Raw genomic sequence first — 25,913 nt, 5'->3', positions numbered from 1 at the left:
TCCATCACATCCCCCTAAGACTCATCTGGAGTTCTAGCTGTTAACTTAAAACACATAAATCACTAACAACTATTAGAGTAAATTGAGATATAGATGATAAGCTTGTAAGAGGGAGAGCCACTGCTTTTGTTTTTGTGAGTAGTATGATCAAACTATTTTTGACCTGGGTTAGTGTTAAAAATATTTATTTCAAACACAATAAGCAGATATAATACATTTGAAATGAAAGGCACTTCATATTTATTCTTTCCCTTGCCATGAAGCCTCTTTCACTTAACACAGGGAGTTAATTAAACTAGCCTTCACTGATCTGTGTGACAATTTACACAGTAATTAGTTGAACAGGAACAGACAAGACTTTACAGTTCTTCTAGGCCTCAAGGATGATAGGAGCCTCGAGGCCAATTACTAAAGGATTCAACCACCCCTCCTGCACATTCCCCTTGACTCTCTAGCTACAAATCAACTTTTAGAAACAGCCCTTCTGGCTTTCTGGAGTCCTACAGTTTGAAATCCTCCACTGAGAGTAAATGGAATTAACACCACCCATTAATGCAACAGTATTTGTGAAATAAAGTTTTTGAAGAATTTGCCCTGTAATTAAGGTCTCTGTGTCAGCATCCTCTTTAGTGGCACTCGCAATTAACATTACTAATAGACATCTCATGTCTACAGCCTCACATATGCTATTTTGGCACTGTGTTTCAGGTTGCTAAACAGAAGAAATGCTACTTACTTACCAAAAAAAAACCCTTGTATCTTCCTGGAACAGCTGTTAGCTAAGAAACATGGAAAAAAAATCAGAGTGCACATCCTGTCTTAGGTTTACACAACAAAAGTGAAGCACATAAGGTGCTAGCAACTTTAAATACAAGCTGTTCCCTTGCCATCATGATCCATATATGAAAAAGACATCAAAAAACTTTAAAATGGAGTAATGAAGAGACATATGGAGAAACAGTTATTTTTCACAGAATAAACTTCTGGTAAAAGCCTCCACAGAGAGCAGTTGTTTCTAGTCATGAAGCAGCACAAATTTTGTAATGCTGGTATGATATACCACTTGTCTCATTGCCTTATTGTTGTTATTTGGGCACCAAGAATCAGGTACATTCCTTCTCTTTAGGCCAGATTAGCAATGTCAAAAGCTACACAGAAACGCAGGGGCTTCTGCAACCTACTCACGCTGTGATTTCCCCTTGCACCACATTACAGTGAGAGCTGGGGCCTGGAGGTGGGACTGGACCATGGTGCTTGGTGAGAGCCTATTGGTCTCCAGCAGCATCCAGCACCATCAGTGGGGAACGTGGTGCTGCCTGGCCTCTTCTCCCATTTCCTCTGGGGAAATTGGAGCATTTTGTGAGTGAGAGGGAGGGATCCTTGCCGAGCCAGCACTAGTTTTAGCACTGTGACCCTGGGCAGCCTGCTCTAGTTGGAGGTGTCCCTGCTGACTGCAGGGCTGTTGGACAAGATGACCTCTGAGGGTCCCTTCCAACCCATGAATCTATGGTGCTTCCTAGTGGAGAATCACTCTTATGTGGCCCCACATCAGCCTGCTGCAGGGTGGGAAGGAGGCTGGGTCAGCTCATCCTGGTTCCTGCTGCACATGGCCATAATGGTGTTACCGCACTCACTTTCCCATATTAAAATTGCATCTCACTTTCTTTCTCTGGTACAGCTGTGCTCACATCTGCAGTTTGGTGCAGAGTGAAGTCCTTCTTCAACAGAAAACTTTCAGAGGGCATTTTACCATGTACTCAACCATGCCAACATACTAGACAGACAAATGCTAGAGAGACACACCTGTTTGTGCTGCTCCCGCTGGCACCTCAAGTTGCCTTAGAACGATCCGAATGAAAACAGGATGGAATTACTTCTGAAAGGTGATTATAACGCTCAGGTCAAGGTTCTCTATTATTTCTTCGAGAAAACATAAAAGGACAGTAAATCTGAAACACGGAATCGTTCTTCCCGTTTCAGAAGTTACCACTTCGCATCCACTCCGCAAAACTACACAGGTGTGTCCTGCAGCGGCCGGACGCTGCTGGCCCCGCGGACAGCGGAGGCTGAAGGGCCGAGCGGCGCTCAGGTGGAGCGCTGGTGCCGCGGGGAGCGCTCCGGCAGGGCCCCCGCCGCACGGACGCGAGTAAGCCGCCGAGACGCCCGAGGCGGCGCCAGCCGGGCAGATGCACGGCAGGGCTGTTCGGTTGGATCTGTGCCATGACCGCCTCGGAGGGGCTCGCACCGTCCCGCCAGGAAACCCGTACCTTCCACTGGGGGGTCCGCACCGTTCTGCAGAGCCCTGAGCTCCGCCTGGAAACCCCAAGGTAAACGCCACGACAAACGCTCGGCGCGAACGCCTGACTCAGGCACTGGCCCGCCCCTTACGAGGCGCAGGCACAGCGTGAGTTACTGCTTTGGCAACGGCCACGGCAGCGGGGCGGCCACCCCCGACACCTCCCTCGCCCCGCCCCACTCCCTCCGCAGGGTGTCGGCCGGCGCGTACCGGGGCCGTAGAGAACGGCGGCAGCTAGGCGAAGCGCGTCCCGTGGGTGCCGGCGTGCGCGGTCTTCCCGGAGCTTGGCCATGCTGGTGTCGCTCCAAGCTCCGAGGAGGTCAGCGCTGACCGCCTGCCTCCGCCCGTCTGTCCGAAAATAAGCAAAGCCATGACCGCAGCGCCCCCGGGGCCAGATCTCAGTTTTTTAAACGAGGAGGAAGCCAGGGCGATTTTTCAGGTGCTGCAAAGGGACTCGGAGCTCCGGCGGGCTGAGAAGGACAGAATCAGGTACTGGACGGTTAAGGTGTGGGTGGAAGGCGCGGGACCGGGCAGCGGGACTTGCGCCGAGTCAGCGCAAAGCTTACGGTGATGAGCGGGAGAAGAGGTGGCGGGCGGGAGAGTTGCGTCCTGTGGGGGCACGGCGGGGTCCACGAAGCCGCCCGTCTCGGGCATCTGCGGCTTCGGGACCTTTGGAGAACGGCGCATTGTGGCAGGGAGGGCTCTGAGTCACGGCTGCTGCTCCCCGTGGCTCTCGCCCTTCTTCGAGGAGGAAGCTGCTTCTGCCTTTCACCGTGTCGCTGGCAGGGACTCCGGGCTGAAAAGTGATACCCGGGGAGACAAGTGAGGATGGGGAAGTTTTGCGGGACTTTGCAGGAAAACGTAGCGGGTCGGCGGCTGGCTCTTGGGCAGCTCCCGGAGTCAATCCTGGCATCTTTTGGAAACGAAGCCAGGCTGAAGTGAAAGGTTGCTCACAAGACTCTTTCAAGTGGTTTAACCGATTCCCCTCCGCATTCAGGTTCACGAGTAACTACATCTTAAATGAGCCACAATGAAGAAAGAGAAATACCCTGACCTTGTTTCTAGCACCGGTTTCGCTTCTGTGCAATCACCAAAGCCATATGTATTGATGATTCCCATTGGAATGGGCTGCCGAGGGAGGTGGTGGAGGCACCATCCCTGCAGGTCTTCAAGGAAAGACTGGATGAGGCACTTAATGCCATGGTCTAGTTGACTGGATAGGGCTGGGTGATAGGTTGGACTGGATGATCTTGGAGGTCTCTTCCAACCTGGTTGATTCTATGATTCTATGGTGAAGGCAAAAGTCAAGGAATTAATAAAAATTATGCTGGAAAAATGAGCTATTTATTATCAAGGTTATAATTTCTTATTTCAGATAAGACTTGAGGTACCTTGTGGGCAGTCTGTAAGCGGAAGGTACTGTTCTCTCAGATTCATATGTGAGCGCTCTTCACAAGTAATGCTTTCCTGTAAGGCATAGAAGAAATGTTAATGAGTAACATTTCTGTCAAGTGGATTTTTGTACTGTGTATTTTTAGTTTCAATCAAGTGGATTTTATGAGGGGCATGGTTAAACATTATGTGTCAACACTGACTTCCATCCAAAACTTTTCTTAGCTTTTCTGCAGCATGTGAGGCTGGACTGAGTTAAGTTTTGCGATTTCTTTCTCGGACACTTTGGTGTTACCTTTCTTTCTTTGATTAATTTCTATTTCATGTGTCCCACTATAATCTGAAAAAAAAAGGAGAAATATTTTTTCTGGATATGGCTCAATGGTTCTAAGTTTAAAACCCTGGATGAGACTAAAGCTGAAGTGAATGCAGTGAGGCTTCCAATGTGTAGGAGAAGCTTTTGGAAAAAAAATAGCCTGCTCTTTATCTCCAGCCTTTTACCTGACCCCAAATTTGTATTTGTTTCTCTGTCTGTGTACTTAGGACTGTTGTCAATGGAAAGTGATTTCTCTCTATGCAGAAGCTGTTGAAATTAACATAGTGTAAGAGGACATTTCTAGAGATGTTTTACCGAGATGGAGTCTATTTTAAATCTTAGCTGAAAAGGCATTCAGCAGCTGAGTAGAAGATAGGTAAAGTGTTTATGATCAAGGCACCATACTGACATTTAGGTTAAACATTGGATCTGTCAAAGGCTTTGTATGTGTCCTTGGGCAAGCTTCTTAATCTATCCTGGGCCTAATAAAAGTACTTTCTTTCTCACTCCACTTGTCTACCTAGTCTTATTTAGACATCAGGCCAGGGGACTCCATTAGGAGCAGACGGGTTCCAAGAGGTGTAGTGCTACTGTGTGCTACTATAATCTAAGTAATAACAGTGGTCACCCTCGAGGGCCAAAACCTACAATTCCTATATGACCCCAGAGAGCTTCAGAGGCTCTAAAGAAAACTGCATTTGCTTTTTTTAGTCCTATACTCCTGCTCCCTTGATGCTCCATCTTTCTTATTACTATTATTTTGATAATTAACTTTGTACACATATTTTTTCAGTTCAAAAGCTTTCAAGTAATGCCTGAGCACTGTGGCAGCCTACTCCTAGGATGCTTGCAAAGTGTGATTTTAAAACTATTTGATTTATGCCATGAACCAAATGAGGCATATAAAACACATTGTGGAATAGAAGGAGAAGTTTAATCAGTACTGGTTTTTTGCGTGAAGTCACTGAACTGAGTTGTCCTTCAAACTGCTCTTGAGCATGGTTTTGGAAAGAACTTGTTAGAATTGGGCAGGGCCAGAGAGTAAATCAACAATAACCAGTGGGCTCACTGGACAAGTTTGTAAAGTGACAAACTTTATTTACAATATAGATGTTCCTGGATAGACAATCTGGGCTGTATTGACAGAAGGAATGAAAAGTTTGCTGGCAAAGTACAGGACAGGTTCTAATGACTGTACTGATCTTTAGTATGCACTTTGGTGTCATGAGCCAGCACATAGCTGTCTGCAGAGCTCTTAAAAAAAAACAAACCTAACAGTGAAAATTCTAAATCTATCCCCAGATACAAGACTGGAATAAAATAGTGAAAATTCTAAATCCATCCCCAGATACAAGACTGGAATAAAATTGTGAAAATTCTAAATCCATCCCCAGATACAAGACTGGAATAAAACAGTGAAAATTCTAAATCCATTCCCAGATACAGCACTGGATTTTTTTTTTTTTAAAGGCAGGAACAAGCTTTTTTCTTTTTATGAACTGAATTTGTTACATTAAAAATAAAAGGTTTACATTAGTTAATTTTGAAAGACAAAATCAGAAATAAGATCAAAAGATGAATCTTGACATCCTACATGGCTTATTGTGTCCAACAAATGCTAAGCATGGTTCATGGGAGTTGATTTTCACTTAAACACAAATGTATTGCAGTGCAATATGACATACTGACCTCGAATTTCTGCTCAGATGCATTGAGAGCTCTCAGATATGTAACTATAATTGTTTCCAGATGTATATATATATAGATAGATATAGATATTTCTTTATTTTTATTGCTTAATGCACTGGAAATTCGGAACCCTTGGATCCTTTTCACCCAGACAGCCTATGCCTTGCTGAAAATAAATGCATATTGGGGGCATTCTCTGGGAAAATGATACTTGATTTATACAACCCTTTTCCATCTCCATTTCTCTTTCTGTCTGTAGCCTTTGTGTGGAGTGGCAGTGTGTGACTTGTGTGGTCAATTGTGCACATTTGTGTAATCGTGGGCCCCACTTTCTGCTGTCCCTCCCTGCTCTTTATGATGCCGTAGCACATCCTCTGGGGGTACCATCATTCCTTTCTTGGTTCCATTGGCAAGCTTCAGATCTCTGAGCCTGGCTTGAAAAACTTCTCAGTATTGCTTTCTCTTTTATGCAGAAATTTAACGATGTGACCTGTTGGACCTTTATTTGTTCTTGCAGGGAGTGGAGACTCTGCCTTGGGCTGCTGATTCCCAGGACTGCTTTTTTTTTTGCCTCTTTTCTCCTTTCTAGTGCCCTCTCGTGGCTCCTCTCAGCAGTACCTGTGGACATCAGCAAACCAGATGTACCTGACTGCTCCTCCCACAAAACAGGTTCAGAGAAGCAGCAACAGTCAGTTTTCGTATAATTCACAGGACTGTTCACTGTTTCACTGTATAATTAAAATAGTTTAGAAATTTAGTGATCACATATTTAACAATTTAAAGGGAAAAACTACATATTAGTTTTCAACTTAGATAACAGCCAGGTTCAGTATTCTTTGTTCATCAAATTGAGTCTCATTCATAACACCAACTAGGAGAAAACCTCAAGTATCATAAACATTAGCAGGGGAGAAAGAGTGGGATGTAGGGTCTGTACATCAATACATATACATTGTTCTGTAATAATAATTGCAATGTTAAGACTTAAGTCCAACTTGAAGTTGCCACAGGATTTGCCTTTCAAGACCTAAGATGTTATTCCAGGCAGTGGTATGGTTTACAGGGTATGTCTCCAACCAACCTTTAGTTGCCTCTACCGTGGTGAAGATGCAGCGTTTGCCCTGGTGTGTTCATGGCAGTGGTCCAATATAGTCAATCTGCCTGGTCTCCCCATAGCAAAAACCCAGCCTCCACCTTCTGTTCCAGGGAGACTTAACTCTGGTGGGTCACTGGATTGCAGCACACATTTCACAGGCATGTGTGACCTGTGCGATGGCTTCCATGGTCAAGTTCACCCCTTGGTCACGAACCCATCTGTACATGGTGTCTCTCCCTAGATATCCTGATGTTTCATGGGCCCACTGAGATACAAACAGCTCACCTTTATGCCTCCAGTCCAGATCCACTTAAACTGCATAAGTTCCTGCAGCCTTGTCTACTTGTTCATTGTTTCTGTGTTCTTCATTAGCATGGCTTTTAGATACATGAGCATCAGAGTTGTGTTCTCAAGCAGCAATGTCCTACCTCAGTGAAGCAGCCCAAATGGGCTTAATCCCTGTGTTGTCAATTGATCTTCCACTGCTGTCGCCACCTCCACAAGGCATTACTTTAACAGGAATCTGTATAAAGTAGTGGTCACTTTTCTCTTTCAGCAGTCTTTAGAACCAGCTGGATGGCTTTCACTTCCATATATTGACTCAATTCACCTTTCTCCTTCAGTAGCTTGTCATGTAGGACTCCATCCAGCAGCTTTCCACCTCCAATGATTTCCTACCACATGACAGGATCCATCAGTAAACAAAATATATTGCCTTTTATCTTCAGGTAACTTGTTGTATAGTGGTGCCTCCTAGGCATGAACCATTTCCTCATGCAATGCTCTGAAATCTCCGCCTTCTGGCAAGTCCATAACCTCTTCCAGAACCCCTGGGTGTTTGGGTTTCCCCAGTCAAGCTCGCTGTGTAATCAGCACTACCCACTTACTCCATGTAGTGCTGGTCGCACGATGTGTAGAGAGGATGTTCCCTCTGAACATCCAGTGTGGCACAGGCTAAGAGGAGAGGTGCTTCTGTACCCACTACTTCTGAAGCAGCTTGAACTCCTTCATAGGCTGCTAAGATCTCCTCCTCTACACCAAAATCCCAATGGCTGACCTCAGGTTTCAGTGGATGTCTTCTGCCAGAGACTCCAAGTGAGACCATGCTGCCCAGCTGCACTGTAGAGAATATTTTGCACCGATGGTCCTCTTTGGGTACATGCAAATGCTATTGCATGAGCTACTTCTTGCTTGATCTGTTCAAAGGCTTGTTGTTGTTCACTGTGCCACTCATAATGATTCTTCTTTTGGGTTACTCAATAGAGAGGACTGTCCAGCTGACTATAACCTGGAGCATGCATTCTCCAGAGACCCATGAGGCCTAGGAAAGACTGTGTCTTTTCTTGCTAGATGGTGGAGACATGGTTGTTATCTTGTTGACCACATCCACAGGTACATGATGGCATGCATCCTGCCACTTTATTCCCAGGAACTGAATTTCCTGTGCAGGCCCTTTAACCTTGCTTTTCTTTATGGTAAATCCAGCCTTCATAAGAATCTGAATTATTTTTTCTCCCTTCTGAAACACTTCTTCTGCTTTGTCACCCCACACAGTGTAAGCCTAATTACTGAAACTGATGAGTTTGCAAGATCACAGGATCACAGAAAATTAGGGGCTGAAAGGGACCTCAAAAGACCTTCTAGCAAGATGCTAGTGGAAGAAGCATCTCCCAAATGTTTCAATTACAGTTACACGTGCAGGCAGAGATAGGAGAAATCCAACATGTTCAGAAGGCATTACCATGTTCAGATGGCTTTGTAGCAATTCGGTTCCCATGAGGACACAATGAATGTGTGCTTTAGGCACAGTTATTAATACCACAGGTCAATTTGCCGTACATAATGAAACAGGCCTGAAAATTACAACTTAAAAACATTCCAGGTCATATTCAACTTCTTGATTTCAAGGCTTTGGGGTACACCCATCTCATCTCAATCTTTGTTCTGCAGCTGCTGGGGACAGTAATGAAAAGTAGAATTGACAGCTGATACTTGCATGCAAAGCCCCAAGTCCCAAAGGCTTAACAAACCCATACATACCTCTGTTTTCTGTCCCTTCTCCCAGAAGCTGATGGGCAGGGTGAGAAGGGAGGCTGACTGCTTCCCATCTCTTTTTGGACATCACATTGGAGCCTGTCCGGTAGCAGTGGAGCTAGCGGTCTCTGTAGGAAGGCTCAGCAGTGATAGGTCATGAAGCTACAGGATACAGAGGTGGAGCTGCTGCCTTTTATTTCTGAGGTAGCTCCTCCCTCTGCAGAGTGTGTAGAGGCGGACACTGCCCAAGCAGGTGTCTTTCCAGTCAGCTCTGGGAATCTGGTATCTTCCACTGAGCCCTGGGTGCAGAGATGCACATCCACTGATGAAAGTGATCCAAGAGAAAGCAGCTGAGACGAGAGGAGCCAGGAGGAGACATGGAGCCAGCTACTTAAAAGAGGTATCAGATAGGGGGTTGTGGCATGGGAACAGGTAGCTGATGCATTTGCAGGCTGTCCAAACAATCAATAGTTGGGAGATACAGCCAAAAAGTAATGGATAAATAAGAGACTCTATTTAAAAGGGCAGAAGAGCTCTAAATTCTTTAATTATTAACTTTAGGAGTTTTCTCTGCTTTATATAATGCTCCTACTATGACTACATACAGTAGTCTTGTGCCATTTTAATCCTTGAGAAAAAAAGAAATATTGTTAGCTTTGCTTTCAAACTAGACACTGAAAATAACTGAGAGAGAGAGCAACTGAGCAGGGAAATTAACCCGTCTCCCAGAACAGCAGTTTACCTCCTAGATCCTCTTTTGAGAAGTAACTATGCCTTTGATGTGCAAGGAAATTTTCCTTTTTTTCATTAGGAAGAATGGAAAAAAAATATAATGATCATTTTTAGAATGTATGTTAGGCATCACCCACTGTCTAGCTAGGAATTAAATGAAAGTGGAAAGGGAAATGGAGCTTTTGGATGAAAATAGCAGTCATTCATTGTAATTTGTTTTGCTTATTGCCAGATTGTATTTTTATTTTGTGTATTTATTGGTATAGATCTATGACAATGAGAATAGATGGCAACAAAGCAAGAGATTTGTTTTCATTTATCCTCAATTTTAAAAAGAAAAGCAAAAGAAATTAATCAGGAAGTACAATCAGCAGCATCCATTGCTTCTCTCTTGATGACCCATTAACTACATAAAAATTAATCCCCTCTTCACTTTGTTCTAGGCAGTCTCTACAACAAATAATTTGAAACTAGTTACTTGTTTCAGGAACACAACTGCTCTTCCTTACAGCAGATCAGCTTCTGAGTTCATTTGTTGCAAGCAATTCCTTATTGTATTCTCTTGACTGACATTTGCTCTCACAGATCTTGCAATAGAAGGTAGGAATAAGTAGGCTGAATGTTAGGAGGAAGATCTTCACAGAGAGAGTGATTTGCCATTGGAATGGGCAGCCCAGGGAGGTGCTGGAGCTGCCATCTCTGGAGGTGTTAAAAAAAAAGACTGGATGAGGCACTTAGTGCCATGGTCTAGTTTATTGGACAGGGCTGGGTGATAGGTTGGACTGGATGGTCTTGAGGTCTCTTCCAACCTGGTTCTATGATTCTGTGAATGCACTTCTTTCCCTTTTCCCACATTCGTAACCTTGGAAGGCATTTGTTGCAGAGATGCAGACATACTCAGTTATTTGCCTTACAGTTTGAGGGGTCTAACATTGCAGCCTTTATTTTGGCTTATTCTCAGAAGTAGTCCCATTGATCCTCTCACAGCACCTCAGTAACTAACTTCTTGGGTATTAGAGATCTAGATTAGGGGTCCAACTCTTTATAATTACAAAGAGTTTCGAGAATCCACCCCAAAAGTATCCATAAGCTAAATGAGTGAGAACAACACCACTTGGGTGTATCATCATCTGGTGGAGCTCCCTCCCTGGACAAGGCATTAATAAAGACATTCTTTCATAAGAGATACTCCGCCCGGGATATTTCAGGGCACAAGTGTGCTGTTGTGTCTTGTTTGTGGAGGAGGTACTATCATTACTTGCTATTGATACTGTACCACTGGCATGTTTAGAGATTTGTAAACACTTACAAAAACAGGTTCTTGAAGCCTGGAAGCACTAATATGCTAAAGAATTGTAAATAGAAGCAAAAACAGCAGGAAAAGACTATGCTTTTAAAACCTGTAATTGGTTTGGTAAACAATTACTGTCCTATGTAATCCCACTTTTGTTCTCCTCTTGATTGAGTAGGGGTACTGTAACCAAAGGCAATTAGTTAAGTTGTTGTGCTAGTTTGACGCTAGCTAGAATGTTTTGGTGAGAAGAACTATATCATAGGCTGTGAAAGGAAAACAATGGTGATGTCTACTCCCCTCAGAGTCTTGCTGAAGAAGAAACAAAAACATTAGATAACACTCTGGCCATTTTCTCACACACTCTGCCTTGGGCTGCTGACTGAGCTACATCTCTCTAACACACCTTCCACTCACCTTTGCTTCTTAACCTCTTGGCTGAACCTCCATTCTTCCTTGGGACTGGAGTAAGGTTGAAAGGGGCAGGGGGAAGGTGCAGGGGTGGTTGAGAGCCCCTCCTGGGGACTCAGGTTTCTGGGAGGGGAGTTGTGTTTCTGTATTACCTTTTACCTTGTATATTTCTGTATATAACTGTAGATACTGTAAATATCTGCTTGTATATTGTGCCAGCTGTAAATAAATAGCTTCATTCATATTCCCAGAGCCAGCTGAGCCTAGTCTGGGTGATTTCTAAAGTGTGGGGGGGCAGGGAACACCCAAACCATCAGAGTTGCATACCATGTTTTTTCCTTGTCCCTGTTTTTTAATAATCCTATCTTGTGGTAGGGCTTAGAGCAAGGATGTTAACAGCCAAAGGCACAGCATGTGCCATTTTCTGCTTCAGTTTTAATCCCTGTGCGTTTGGACTAACTAAGCTGAAATTTACAGTAGAACTCCAGTTTTACATCTACAGGCAGGGTCTGAACCAGTATTGCTGCCATCTTGTTGGTCTTCCCTGTTCAGAGTAAGCTAATTTCTCTGTTGATGAAATGTCAGTCTTTCCCACTAAAGCCTTGCACTTCTGTGTGTCCGAGAGCAGTGTGTGTGGTGATAGCATGAGGCCCAGAAGTGCCTTTTGAGGTGTGTTTTGTTTGGAAGAGCCTATCTGAGAGTGCACTGAATGTGCTTCTTCTTTCTTGGTGTCGTTGAGGCTGCAGGGACTTCCCACAGGGCTGGCAGGGCTTCACCACCAGGGCCTGCCCCAGTATCTCACCACTCAGTGAGACAGACAGGGGCAGCTCCAGCTTGGTTACTGTTGTGGCACGGTAGGGCCCAGGCCAGGCTTGAGGATGAGTCAGGGCCAGGATCAGGCCCAGGGAGGATAATGAGGTGCACCACAGCCTGGCAGTCACAGGGCAAGGCCATGGGGATGACACAGTGTCAAGGTCAAGCCATAAAGTCACGTCGGGGTCAGGCCTGGTGACAGTGACTGTGGTCAGCCATGGCCCCATAGTGGCCAGTCAAGCCAGGGCTGGGGTGGCTGGGCTGAGGCCAGGTTGGGGCATCAGCCTAGGGGTCAGGACCTGGATCAGTGGCCATGCACGGGCACAGCTGGGATATATCTGGGGCTCTACCTAAGGCAAGGCCCAAGAAGTAGTAGAGCCTCTATTTAAAAGCAGCTCCCAGGGGAAAGAGGGAGGGCCCTTGTGAGGCCTCCGGTTGACTTCATGGCAGCTTTCTCCAAGGTACCAGCTCTGCTCTAAGATGGGCCTGGGTAGCCAAACGCACAGGACGTGTTCAGGGCATCTTCATCAAGGATTATTCAAACACAGTTCAAACAAATGTTTTCCTTTTTAAGTGTCAAAGTACTGTAAAAATGAAAGTGATCATTATCATTGTTATCAAGCCCACTTTCCAATGCCAGTAGGGCTGTCAACAAAATACATATATATACTTGTTGAAAGTAATGATATTTAAGCCAAGGCTTGCTGTTAAGCCCATGGCTAGACATTTTCCAAGTCAAAGATTACTGGTGAAAGTAGAACTGATCTTCATCTATATGGATAAATTGATCAGGCTTCAAGAGTAAATAGGTCAGACACAGTAGTGCAGTAACTACTGAGTGGGCAGACAATACAGGGAGTTATTCTGGACCAGCTAATGCAGAACAGTCTGATTTTGTTAGTTTCCCTATGGACCTGTGACCCAGTTAAGGACTCATGTATCCTGTAGGAAGTCTGTACCTTTCCCAGGTTTGATGGCTCCAATAGTAATACCTCTGTGTTCTCAGCTGCCTCTGTCTCCTCCACAACTCAGGTGCAGAAGTTAAAACAATAACTGGTGCTACGACATTGCAGCATTCCATGCTGAGCAAGCTGAGAGTCATGGAGACACATGGAGAACTGCCTGAAACACTGAAAATATCAACAAAGTACGACCAGTTTTACTTCATCTCAAGTTTCTTACATATATATATTAAAAGTAGTTTGTAATGCTAGTAGGAAGTGCAGTAGAGTCACTGGGTCTCTGGAAGATAATGCCAGTGAAGTGTAACACACAATGCCTGTCACTGCTGTAAGGGAAAGAATGATCGTTCTACAGTGAGCAGCCTTGGAAAGACCCAGAAGTGCTTCCAGGTGCTGAGAGTTCTACACACTATGTACCAACACCTTCAAGTCCTCACACATATTTCAGAAATACTAGAATTGCTATGCCAGGAATTCAAAAAGGTGTGGCAAAAGAGCATGTCTGGTTCGTGTTCAGAGTGGCTGGTATCTCCCCAGATACTGGCACAGCTGTGATCCAGTGGTTGGTGTGTTCAGGTTATGTGCCTGGTAATCCTCTCAAAGTGTAGCATGTGCTTTCCACGGCAAAGCCCAAGGCACTGGAGTTCTGTTTGGTTTGGTCCCTGAGGTACTTCAGATTCTTGGGTGCACCTCAACATGCAGCCCCAGCACTTGCTGTAGATGTGGCTCTTGGAGACCTGGTTAATGGCTGGAAGCAAAGCTTGTTGGGCTGTATGTCAAGACTTCAGCTGTTCTTTGGTTTCTATGTCATACTGTTCTGACAGCATTTGAAAAATGTTACATGTGTTTGTCTCCTTTGAGATTTAGGGTTTGTGGTTTATGTATGCTGAATTTAATAATCCTTTAAAATCTTTTTGAATCTCATTTTCAAATCAAGTGGAGTTTGGCCTAATACAGTTTGGAGCATTGGGCACAGAGATCCCATTTTCTTCTGTGTTCCATGACTTTAATATGGGACTATATAGACTAAGGACTGGCTTCATTTTGGCCTTTCATGTACTTGTTTTAAATTGAAAAATTACTTGATTCTTTGGAGTTGACAGTCTGCAAAGTTTTACAACTTTGAGATTTCAAGTGAGAAGTGTATTAAAGCAAGTAGAGAAAAACTGGGAGCTTCCATGAGGATTTGCACATCTAAATGTTCATATCGAAAGTATTTCTAATTCTTCTTTGCAGCTAGATTATTTGATTGGCATTGTTAAATGTAATATGCTGTATTTCAGTGTCTGTTTTAAAACTCCTATGAGGAACTATACTCTTTTTATCAGTTGTATCTCAGAAATAAATAGGTATATGTGCTGCCACCGTACTAATGTGACCAAACACATCAAAACCACAGAATAAAAGCCAAGAGTAAATGACAAAATGTAGAGTCTATGTACAACTTACTGCACATAGATTACACACAAGTTGATTTGTGATTAATGTAATCAAGGAACTGCAATACTTCTGTTTGCCCTATCTTGGGTTTCTAGATCCAGGGGCTTGAATTCACAGAGCTGAAGTGAAGCCAAGCATGCATGGGGTGCTCTGCAGTCCATTTCTTCCTGCATTACAGATAGACCTGCATGTTCTTAAGTATATATTTATATGTGTGTGTGTGTGTGTGTGTATTATATATATATATATATTATGAACATATAAATACTATCTTTAAAAGTACTATAATATTTATATTTCCAGTGGCTCTGGAAATAGAAATATTATATTTCTACAGGCCTCTGTTTTCTTGGGTTTCTCCTCAGATTGTTGCTCTAAAAAGGTTTTGCATAAAGACACTTGTACAATATCATGAGGAATAACAGAGTTTCTGGCAAGCATCAGCATTATATTTCCAGATTAAAAGTATCCAGCTTTTAGAGCATATATTCACTGTGATAACTGCTTTCCCTAATCTAAAGCCATGTAAATGAGGCTTCTGTAGCACTGTAGTAACATGTAAATAGTGTGCGAGTGTATTCTGACCTTCTATCCCACTTTTGTCAAACAGAATCTTGCTTCCACTCTGTGTGAGACTCTGCACAGTTACCTGAGACTGCAGAGGTGTATTTTGAGAGACTTAGGCTTCAAGCTTACTTTTTTACAAACACCTAAGCTAGTTTGAAGCCTCTATCTCCAGCTGAGCTCTCAGCTCTGTGCAGATGCATGGGCTTTCATACACAAATCTGCTTGCAGAGATCAGACTTGGTCTTCATTTGTTATGATTTTCCCTCAGTCATGGCTCTTCATCAGGCCTGTGTCTGTTTTCTTGTTTTTTCCCTTTATATTGTTGCCTTGGAAAGGTTTTGCATTTTATATCTTTGTAAGGCAGTTAAATTTATAATACATGTATTTATAATGCATGGCCATGCCATAAATTACTTGCACCGTCTCTTTGCGTGCTATTAGCATTTATAAAAGGTCACACAATCAACTAGCAGCTCTACCCTGGAAGAGTAAATATATCTGCTGTTAATCATTACCTTCCGAGCTACTGAGACACCTAAGAAGACCTGATCCACAGTCTTCCACCCATCATATGGCAAACACAGCATACATCTGTATTTTTGTGTAAGATTGCTGGGACAGACATTCAAGAGCCCAAAACTTATTCCTGTCATGTGATGTTTTCACATTGAGGCTATATCTATCCCTGCAAAAGAATCAGAATCCTTGCATGGAGAACTTTAATTGTTTCATCTATTGGCATGTATTAATGCTAATGGAAATTCCTATTAATGAAGTCATCTCATTAGAGATATTAATTGCTATGTAACACACTTTAAAAATGATAGGTAGTCTTCCTTGCCATTGCATCATGGATTTGTTTTGTTACTACCATATGATATGGGTAGGTTGCTTGTGAGTACTGAACACACAGTAAAAGTAATGTTGGGGGTTTTTGACCTATTTGCAGCCCACGCATAGAGGCTGTAAATAATCTGAAAAACTTTTTCAGAGTGGAGCTTCCTCCTGTTTTGCTCTCACTGTAGAAGAAATGGCAGAGTCACAGAGTTGCAGAATCACACAATCAACCAGGTTGGAAAACACCTTGGAGATCATCAAATCCAACATATCACCCAATATTATCCAATAGACTAAATCATGGCACCAAGTGCCACATCCAGTCTTTTTAAACACTTCCATGGACAGGGACTTCACCACCTCCCTGGGCAGGCCACTCCAATGGCCAGTCGCTCTTTTTGCAAAGAACTTCTTCCTAACATCCAGCCTAAACCTCCCCTGATGCAGCTTCAGTCTATATCCCCTCCTTCTATCACTGGTTGCCTGAGAAAAGAGACCAACCTCCACTAGGCCACAACCGCCTTTCAGGTAGTCGTAGACAGCACTAAGATTCCTTGAGTCATTCCAAGCTGGAGAGTCACCAACAGTTGTCACATTACTATCAGTATTTCGTCTCATTCACTCTTGGTGATCAGTGACCCAAAGGACTCAGAGCTTTCAGATTCTAAGTATTTATAAACTCAATTTAAAGATGTATACTTGCAGTCTTTTCTATTTGTTCCATCGGTGATGAAATAATGTTTTCACTGTAAACCCAAGCTAGGTGACAAAGAAATAGTTTCATGTATTTTGAGGCATTGTTACAGCTTGAGATGAGTGATTAATAACACTCAGCACAGTGCTCTTTGCTTTAGAAACTTTATGAAGATAGTAATTGAGCTCCTGATTTCTGAGCTTTAACTGAGAACTACTGATTCCTGAACTGCCAGATGAAAGAGGAGCTATGTGGTCAGTGGGAGAATGAATCTGGTTCTTGCTCTTATAACATACACTAGCTTTCTATTTCAAAGGCAAGTATCAGTCTTTGCTCTTGCCCAGGGGAACAGACAAAAGCATCAAGGGGAAATGGAGTGTTGGGACTCAGCGAAGGAAAACAGCAGCTAGAATAAGTTGTCTGCAGTATATTCATTTAATACAGTTTAATATCAGAAATTAATGCTTTGGTGGAAAACAGAGGTAGATTTTAGACACTGTACATGGAGTTATTAGATGAACAAATTATTAGAGACACAAAAAGATGTTGTGGGTTACAGGGCAGAAAGAAGTATTCAGTGCACAGTGGGAGACTGATGCTTCCTGTATGCTGATATTCTCTCTGTGGATTGTGTGTAATCCACATGCACATCACCACTGCATTAGACTATCTCAAAGCAGGTGACCAGCTTTAATTTAAAATAATATATCTGCTCAGTAAAGATAGCACAATAATCTGAGATTTCATGGGTTTTTCTGCTTTTTAATTAAAAAGATGAGAGGTGGAAATAGAACAGTGTTCCCCGTGAATAGCCAAGGTGGAACTTGGGTAAAGGCAGGAAAGATGTTCTGTCTTTAACTCATGTATCACAACTCACAATCTGATGTCTATTGTCACAAAAGTGTTACAGGGACAAAATGACAATTACTGTTTGCCACTCTCTGCTTCATTAGCCTGACTTACTGCTTGAAAGAGTATTACAGAGTGGGTATCAGAATCGTGTGCAGAAGTGGTATCTTTGTGTTTAAAGTAGTTCTGTCTATTGTATATACAGTCTAGAAGATTAATTCCCTTTTTGCTTTCTTGCCATTTCCATCAACTGGTTTTGCACATTTCTGGAGTCTAAATATTTAGGGATAATTGTAAGATGGCAATTTGATATGCCCATCAAAGTATGATTGAAAACGTATCCCACACAGTTCAGTGCAGGACTGTTAGCTGTTTACCCTGTCCTTCAAGTGAACTTGGTGCTTCCTTTCCATCCTTCTTTCTATCTAGGGCTGTCACCACTAGGTGACTCTCCAGCAACCTGACCTGATGCCTGTTCACAACAGTGAAAGTCTTTCCGTTGCATGGACCTATTATATGCCTCACTGAACCAACAGAGTCTTTGGCCTTTCTTGTTGTGGAACATCTTCTCTGCCCATACACATCTTTAGTTGTATTGGCCATATACTCAGACAAATAGGTCTTCAGACAATTTCATAGACATTTCAAAATCATAGAATCATAGAATCATAGAATCAACCAGGTTGGAAGAGACCTCCAAGATCATCCAGTCCAACCTAGCACCCAGCCCTAACCAATCAACTAGACCATGGCACTAAGTGCCTCATCCAGGCTTTTCTTGAAGACCCCCAGGGACGGTGCCTCCACCACCTCCCTGGGCAGCCCATTCCAATGCCAATCACTCTCTCTGTGAAGAACTTCTTCCTAATATCCAGCCTATACCTACCCTGGCACAACTTGAGACTGTGTCCCCTTGTTCTATTGCTGGTTGCCTGGGAGAAGAGGCCACCCCCCACCTGGCTACAATGCCCCTTCAGGTAGTTGTAGACAGTAATAAGATCACCCCTGAGCCTCCTCTTCTCCAGGCTAAACAGGCCCAGCTCCCTCAACCTCTCCTCATAGGATTTGTGCTCCAGGCCCCTCACCAGCTTTGTTGCCCTTCTCAGTAATCATAATTAAGAAGAATGAAGACTTAGGTAGAAGACAAGTGTCCTGGGAGAAAACAGAACTAAATCTGAGTGGCTGATTAGCAATGACCTTAGCAGGTTAGATTCAAGAATTACAACACAACGTTTTGTCTATCAGAAGAGAAGAGGCACTGATTTTTCAAAGAAAAACTTAATTCTACTAGTGCAAAAGCAAAAAAAAACCACCACTTGCATTTTCAACTAGATCTTTTTTACATTGCGTTATAGCATGTGCAATGAAAACATGGGAAGTCAGTTTTCCTCCCTGATTCACTTGCTTCTGCAGAATGGTCTGCATACGTGCAGTAATGAAGCTGACTTGATTTATTGATATTAACCGAACAGGAAACCATAAGAAAGAAAAACAAACAAAAGATTACTTTAATGTGAGTAAAAGTACACCCATCTACTAAGCATAAAGACCGCCTTAGAAAATAGACCTATTGTATATCCGATGTGTTAGGAAAAACTATCTTGGCTCCATGTGTTGTTATTTTTCTTTCTGGCAGGATTAACCTGCTTCTGTGGCACCTTGGAAACCAGAATGTTGTTGCTATTGCTACTATATGTTTATATGAAGTGGTGAATCATATTTTTTTTTCAAAGTACTTCAGCTGTTGTAATTTTTGTCATTGACAGTAATACTTTTCTCCTTTTTTTTTCCCCAATTAAGGTGACAACTTGAAAGTATTTCTTAAAATTATAATATAAAAGGAACTATAAGAAAAAAAATTGCATATTAATTTTAAAGCTGCCTGTGGCTGAGGTAACAGCCAGAGTCTTTTAGAAAATTAACTGACCACAGAAATGATAGAATGCACAGTACACAAGTATGGCATAATGTGTAAAGCTGTGGGAAGGGGTTGAGGTTGAAGGAAAACTTTTAGGGAAGAATTGGTTCTTTGGGCACTACTTCTGCAACTCTAGCCTTTTCTCACTGACAAAATAAGGAATATAAACAAAGCAAAGATATAAGCTTGGTTTTGCAAATTATCTGCCCTGCTCTATTTTTTGTCTAATGCTTTTGGCACTGTTTTTATCTGCAATTCTTTCAGCCTTGTCTTCTCAGACATCATTAACTTGGATACAATATGCAAACACTGCTCTGCAATTCCTCATGCTCGGTGGTTGCTGTTTATCTCTTCTCTTGTGAGGTGTGTGGTAAGAGACCTTCAGATCCAAATCCTGCTTCTGCAGAAATCGATAGGAATCATAATTTCTACTAGGGCAAAAGTGGAATTGAGTTCTCTGTCAGCTGCAAACAGCAGACATGTCCCCAGATGCCCTATTTGGCAACCTAATTTCTACTACCTTGCACATCTCCCTTCTGCTTTATATTCAGGATGAAGATGGTAGAGAAAATACCTTTCCTCTTACAGTAGCAATTAAAGCTCCTTATTATCCTAACAGGTAGTGGCAGGGGGAGGCTACAGCTCTTTTCACAGTATTTATGACAACCCACATGAAAGTCTAGTACCTACAAACATTTAGGTTAACTTTTCCCTGGAGATGTCTGTGTAAGAAATACTGGGACACCCTTGTGCCAATAAGGAAGAGATGTTTTGTATAACAATGCAAAGGAATTGCTCCCAAGTGATTCATTAGTTTAGATGCTGTGTAGGATAATAGATGGGTAAAGTAGTGAGGTGTATACTCTCTGAGGTCATTTAGGATTGCTGCCTTCACTGGTTTGTGGAGCAGTTTCCTGTAAGTTCTCCTGGGAATGCCCTTAATCCTGCAACAGTCTGCAGGTACTTCTCTCAGTCACAATAACATTGTGCCATCTCAAAAAGAAGTGGATCTGAGTGAGATGGAGAAATGGGCACAAGCCAACCTCATGAGGTTCAACAAGACCAAGTGCAAGGTCCTGCATCTGGGTCGAGGCAATCTCAAGCACAAATACAGGCTGGGCAGTGACTGGCTGGAGAGCAACCCTGAGGAGAGGGACTTGGGGGTGCTGATGGACAAGAAGCTCAACATAAGCTAGCAGCGTGCACTTGCAGCATGGAGAGCCAACCAGATCCTGGGCTGCATCAGAAGTGAGGCCAACAGGTCAAGGGAGGTGATTCTCCTCCTCTACTCCACTCTGGTGAAACCCCACCTGGAGTACTGCATCCAGGTCTGCAGCCCCTATTACAAGAGGCATGCGGACATGCTGGAGTGTGTCCAGACAAGGGCCACTGGGATGACCAGAGGGCTGGAGCAGCTCTCCTGTGAGGACAGACTGAAAGAGTTGGGGCTGTTCAGTCTGGAGAAGAGGAGGCTCCAAGGTGACCTTATTGTGGCCTTCCAGTATCTGAAGGGGGCCTACAAAAAAGCTGGAGAGGGACTTTTTAGGCTATCAGGTAGTGACAGGACGAGAGTGAATGGAGCAAAGCTGGAAGTGGGTAAATTCAGACTGGATGTGAGGAGGAAGTTGATCAGCACGAGAGTGGTGAGAGCCTGGAATGGGTTGCCCAGGGAGGTGGTTGAGGCCCCATCCCTGGTGGTGTTTAAGGCCAGGCTGGAGGGCGCTGTGGCCAGCCTGCTCTAGGGTAGGGTGTCCCTGCCCCTGGCAGGGGGGTTGGAACTAGATGGTCCTTGTGGTCCCTTTCAACCCTGACTGATTCTATGATTCTTTGAGTGTCCAAAGCAGCTGCAGAGAAATGAAGGATGGATGGAGCAGATAGGGAAGCAAGATTAGTACATTCAGTTTAGAAGGCATTAGGTGTTCTGAACACTCCTAGGCAGCAGTGTCTCAATATATAATTTGCAATCCAAGTAACAATAGCACTGCCTTAAAGGCAAATTCATTGCAATACTGACTGCAGATACCATCTTCTGCTGTAATTGTTTCTTGAGATGGGCTTTCCTTCCAGTGCACAGCTGTCATTTATTAGTATCATGAAGGGGCATGTAGACCTGACAGAGCAGGTATAGAGGGAAATGATGTGGTTTGGCTGGGAGTCATCACAAATATATATTTAATAGTCATATGATATTGCAATTACATATCATGTATCACATTAATATTATTTGGTAGTCACATAACTATATATAGGATTCAATCTATGGGCCCACATGTGTGTGTAAATGTAAATATGCACAGGCCATTCAAAGGGTTTATGGCAGGAGCTGGGGATGCCAGCACAGTTCAAAAGCAGTTCCTTCACAGATAGTGCCTGCAGATCGTGCCAGGCGTGTACCAATAAGGACTTCACAGGGTTTAAACACTGATGGCGGTGTTTGTGTAAGACATGTAACACGTTTTTCAGTGGAAGGCATGTCCGTGCAACGCCTGACTCTGTCGCGCTTAGATTAAGCGTGGTGTGTTTGTGTGTTTTCCTTTCTCTCTGGAAGCCACAGAGGTCAAGCAAACGGCAGTTCCTGCACGGGGGCTGTGCGCTGCCCCGGGGAGGGTCTGCGGCAGAGCCGCCCGGACCGAGCGCAGCGGCCGCCGCTAGGTGGCGCGGGAGGGCCAAGCTGGCCCGCAGGGTGCGGCGGCCGGCGAGAGAAGGGGGCGCGGAAGGGACGCGGGGGGCGTGTGAGCAGTGCTGTGTCCTGCCGGCTTCCGGGAACCCTGCCGTGGGCTTGTTCTCCAGGCAACCGCTGGGGCTGCAGCCACTCCCAAAATAGCTCATGCCTGGCTTGGTGCGCTCTCACTCCTGCTGTCTCGGATCGCCTTTGCCGAGGCCACAGGAGTGAGATCATGAAGTTGGCGCTTGAGAGCACTTTGTTCCTTGCCTCCTCCCGTTTCACATTGCTGCCAGGATGTTTTCAGGGCTGCAGATGGCGTTTACGGTGTTTAGTCACTCTTGGGGTGCTGCAAGATCTGTGATGATTAACATTTCTGCCTCTGTAGTAAGTGTATTTCAAAGGGCCAGTATTGTGCATGTGCCTGTGCAATCTTATGTAAGGAAATACTTACCCAAAATGCCTGCTCTTACCCTCCTATTCTTCAGATGCCACCAGATGAACATTACATGCTACTGTGAGCAGTATACCACGTATTAATTCCATGTGAAAGAACGTCCAGATTAGATATGTAGTTTAAAGTCTGGTTCTGGGAGGTAGTGTCTCAGAGAATATGAGATCTTATTTAAACCAGTAAGTGTAAAAATCCATGTTGTCTGTGAGCATCTGTATATCTACACATGGGGTTTACCACCTGTGAAAGCAGAAGGTTGACTTGAAAGCCTTACTAAAACATTGGTGTTACATTTCCAGGCTGTGCACAAAGTCTTTGTCCTGTAGCCTTCAGAATCAGCTGGGGCATGGATTTGTGTTTCAGGCATTCTTATAACTGAAGTTGGAAATAAATCACTTGCATCTCTGTTGCACTATTCCAACTCCTTTTCACCTGTACATTGGGTTTTTTGTTATGTCTGGATAAATAAGCAATTAATTCCTGTGACTCCTTGGTCTAAAACCTGGACTTGCTGCTAGAAGCTTCTTCAGTTGCAGCCACATGTGTGCAGCTTGTTCAGGCTTCATCTCTGTGTGGCAGAACAATTATGTTCATTATTAGTTGCTTCTATACATAGTAAATAGGTAGAATAACTATGCATTAAGGAGAAAAATGCGATAAACTTGTCGAACGTGTTGCAGGAGTACATGTTAGCTGAATTTACAACTTATTATGCTCCTTCAGAAAGAAAATATGTGGTGGACACTTCACTGTCAGGGCCTCAGCGAATTCCATTTTGAATATGTGAATAATCTTATTATTGCTTCCGCTTAAATAAGTGAATAAATCAAGAGTATTACTCACTCCAATTGTTGGCTGAACTTACTCTAACTTTCAATTAGTTTTATAATGCTTATGAATTATTACCTTATTTTTTGAATGAAGAAAGGAGGTGCTTCTTTAGGGCAGAGAATAATGCAAGCATATGAGTTGTCCACTTAACTTGGTCGCATAATCTCATTGTAACAATGGAGAATTCTACTGTCACTAAAACTTTGATGAGATTGCTGGGAATGTGTCATGTTGCACTGTTATCTTTTAAAAAGTTGTTATGTCTGGAAGTATACCATAAATGCTTAAATGAGCAATAGGGAAAGTTACTGATGGTGTGCCTGATATGGCTTTAAAAACATTTTGGGTTTCTACTTTCTAGCAAACTTCGGAAGAGGAAGAAGTCTGAAGCAGGACTGCCAGGAGTGACTGGAGAATGGTTTGAAGAAATACTAAGAAAGAAATTTCAGAACTACACAGATGTCAATAGAATGCTAAAACCACCATTAGAGCATCAGCTAAAAAAGAGCAAAACCACCAGTGAGTTGTATTTTTCCATTTCCTTTTCTATATTATAATCATCACCAAAGCAATGTCTTGGAGCATTTCAGACTGCAGTAGTTAAGGAGTTTCTGAAATGACATAGAGTTTCTTCCCATATCAAAGTTTTACAAAAAATGCATTTTCAAAACACTGTGTTTCTTTATGCAGATTCTTTTAAAAGCACAGCTGGGAGTCACAACACAAAGCCCCTGATATTCTTATCACATAGCTAAAATCATAGGATAGCCCAGGTTAGAAGGATATGGGAGACCATCTGGTCCAACCCTTTTGTGGCAAAGGGAGCCTAGACAACAGCCCAGTCACACCTTCAAAACCTCCAGTGTTAGTACTCTACTACATCCCTGGGGAAGTTGTTCCAGTGATTAATTGTCCACACTGTCAATTATTTTTTCTTAATCAAGATGATCTTAGAGGTCTTTTTCAACCAAAACAATTCTATGATTCTGTGATAAGGTGAAGGTGGTGTAATTATGGTAAACACAGCAGTGGTTTCCCAATAAAAGCAGTAATGTTTACTTTGTTTAAGTTTTACCTTGTTTTCTTAAAGAAACTTACACCTAAATGACATTTGCAATAAGTAGGTAATCTAGATTTGGGTGAGGGTTGACTGTTTCATAGAAAACTCTCCCTGGTACCGCTGGACTAAAGGCCTGACAGTGCTGATTATTAGGGCAGGTGACAAAGCCTGAAAAGTTGGGCTGACCAGGAAGCAACTTCTGGAGATCTCATTTCACAAGTTCAGTTGGCCATACAAAATGAGCATGCACAAGGACCTTGGTGTTGCTATACCAAGCAAAGCATTCTATGCTGTCTTTCATCTTCCATTCAGGTAGTTTTCATGTTCGGTATATGCTTTTATTCCATTCACATTTCTGTGTGCTTTTCATTGAGATCTTCTTATTTGTGCTTTGTAGCAAGTGGAAGCAGAGCCATGAATTCAAAAAAAGTGATTGTTTTTCCTGAAACACAGAACAGACCTTTATCTTTCCTGACTTTTCTTCCTCAGCATCCCCCCTTAGTCCACTATTATTCTCCCTTTCTGTTTTTCAGAGGTGGTCCAGTTGGTGCATTAGCTAACTAAACTGTGTCATTTTTCTCTGGTGTTTCCATTTGAAAGCTGTTGTTTCTATTTCAGATCTGAAGAAGGGGTTGTGTGCCTCCAAGGCTTAATCTGATATTTCCAACTGTATAAGTTTGTTTAACAAAAGGTACTTTTCCTACCTACAAGCCTTGCTCTGTCTACATCCCTAGACCATCCTGGCTATGGCAGAGTGCTCATAGAACTCTCCCCACAGCATCTTCATTATCAAGTCAAACAATGCCACCAAGAGGTTAGGTTCTGGAAGAGGTAAAGGATGCAACATTTTGTAATACACAGGGATTTCCACTGAAGTGAAAGTGGTGTGTTGCACACAGGATTTACATCACAGGACAGGAATCATTCACTTCATTTTGGAATAGGTCCAAAATTTTGCCCCTTGCTATTATTATCAGTGACACTTTGCTCTCATCTCTGGTAGTGCTTTCTCCAACAGTCACTGGATGAGCCATTTTCAGGCTGTTACACTGTTTCACGCATATGCTGTTTCAAATGGGAGAAAAAAGATGCCCTACCTTATTCCTGAGTGAAATCTTGTTTCCTTATATCCTCCAGTTTCCTGTGGTATGCTTTAATAGGACGTGATGCAGTTTCATTCCCTAATCTGTGAGCAATACACTCCTTCGTACTAATTGCCAGCTGCTTTTACAGGTAGTCCGGGTTTATATTTTGTTTGAAGGAATCAAATCATCTTCCCAGATAAATCATTCCTGATATCTTGCATTTAAAATACAATTCTGATATGCAGTTTGTAGCAGGAAAAATGTACTCCAGTGGCCATGGAAATCCCATCATTAAAAAAATGTATGATACAGATGACACCTTACAGCCTTAAATTACTGTATATTCAGGGCTGTCCTATTTCTATTTCTTATAAAAGTGGAAAGAAGGCAATAATGATTGTGGGTGCTTCCATTTTCAAATGCTCAATTTGCCTATATTTTGAAATGGTTCTGTCTTTGAAATGGTTGAGTTCTGATACTTTCT

At 43.1% G+C, this 25,913-nt stretch overlaps 1 protein-coding gene across 1 annotated transcript in view; it reads left to right on the top strand.

The window, feature by feature from the left end:
• The first annotated feature begins 2,666 nt into the window (after positions 1-2,666).
• The window catches only part of EXPH5 (exophilin 5), a 39,288-nt gene continuing 16,041 nt past the window's right edge, over positions 2,667-25,913 (top strand). Inside the window, exons 1-2 of the mRNA XM_064140779.1 lie at positions 2,667-2,785; positions 23,646-23,803. Of these exons, the coding sequence (XP_063996849.1) occupies positions 2,667-2,785; positions 23,646-23,803 (277 nt within the window). The remainder of the gene's footprint in view (positions 2,786-23,645; positions 23,804-25,913) is intronic.

Source organism: Pogoniulus pusillus, chromosome 3 (assembly GCF_015220805.1).
Source record: "Pogoniulus pusillus isolate bPogPus1 chromosome 3, bPogPus1.pri, whole genome shotgun sequence".
Classification (NCBI taxonomy): Eukaryota; Metazoa; Chordata; class Aves; order Piciformes; family Lybiidae; genus Pogoniulus; species Pogoniulus pusillus.
The sequence above is the reverse complement of the archived record's forward strand: the minus strand, read 5'-3'. Positions and strand labels throughout refer to the sequence as shown.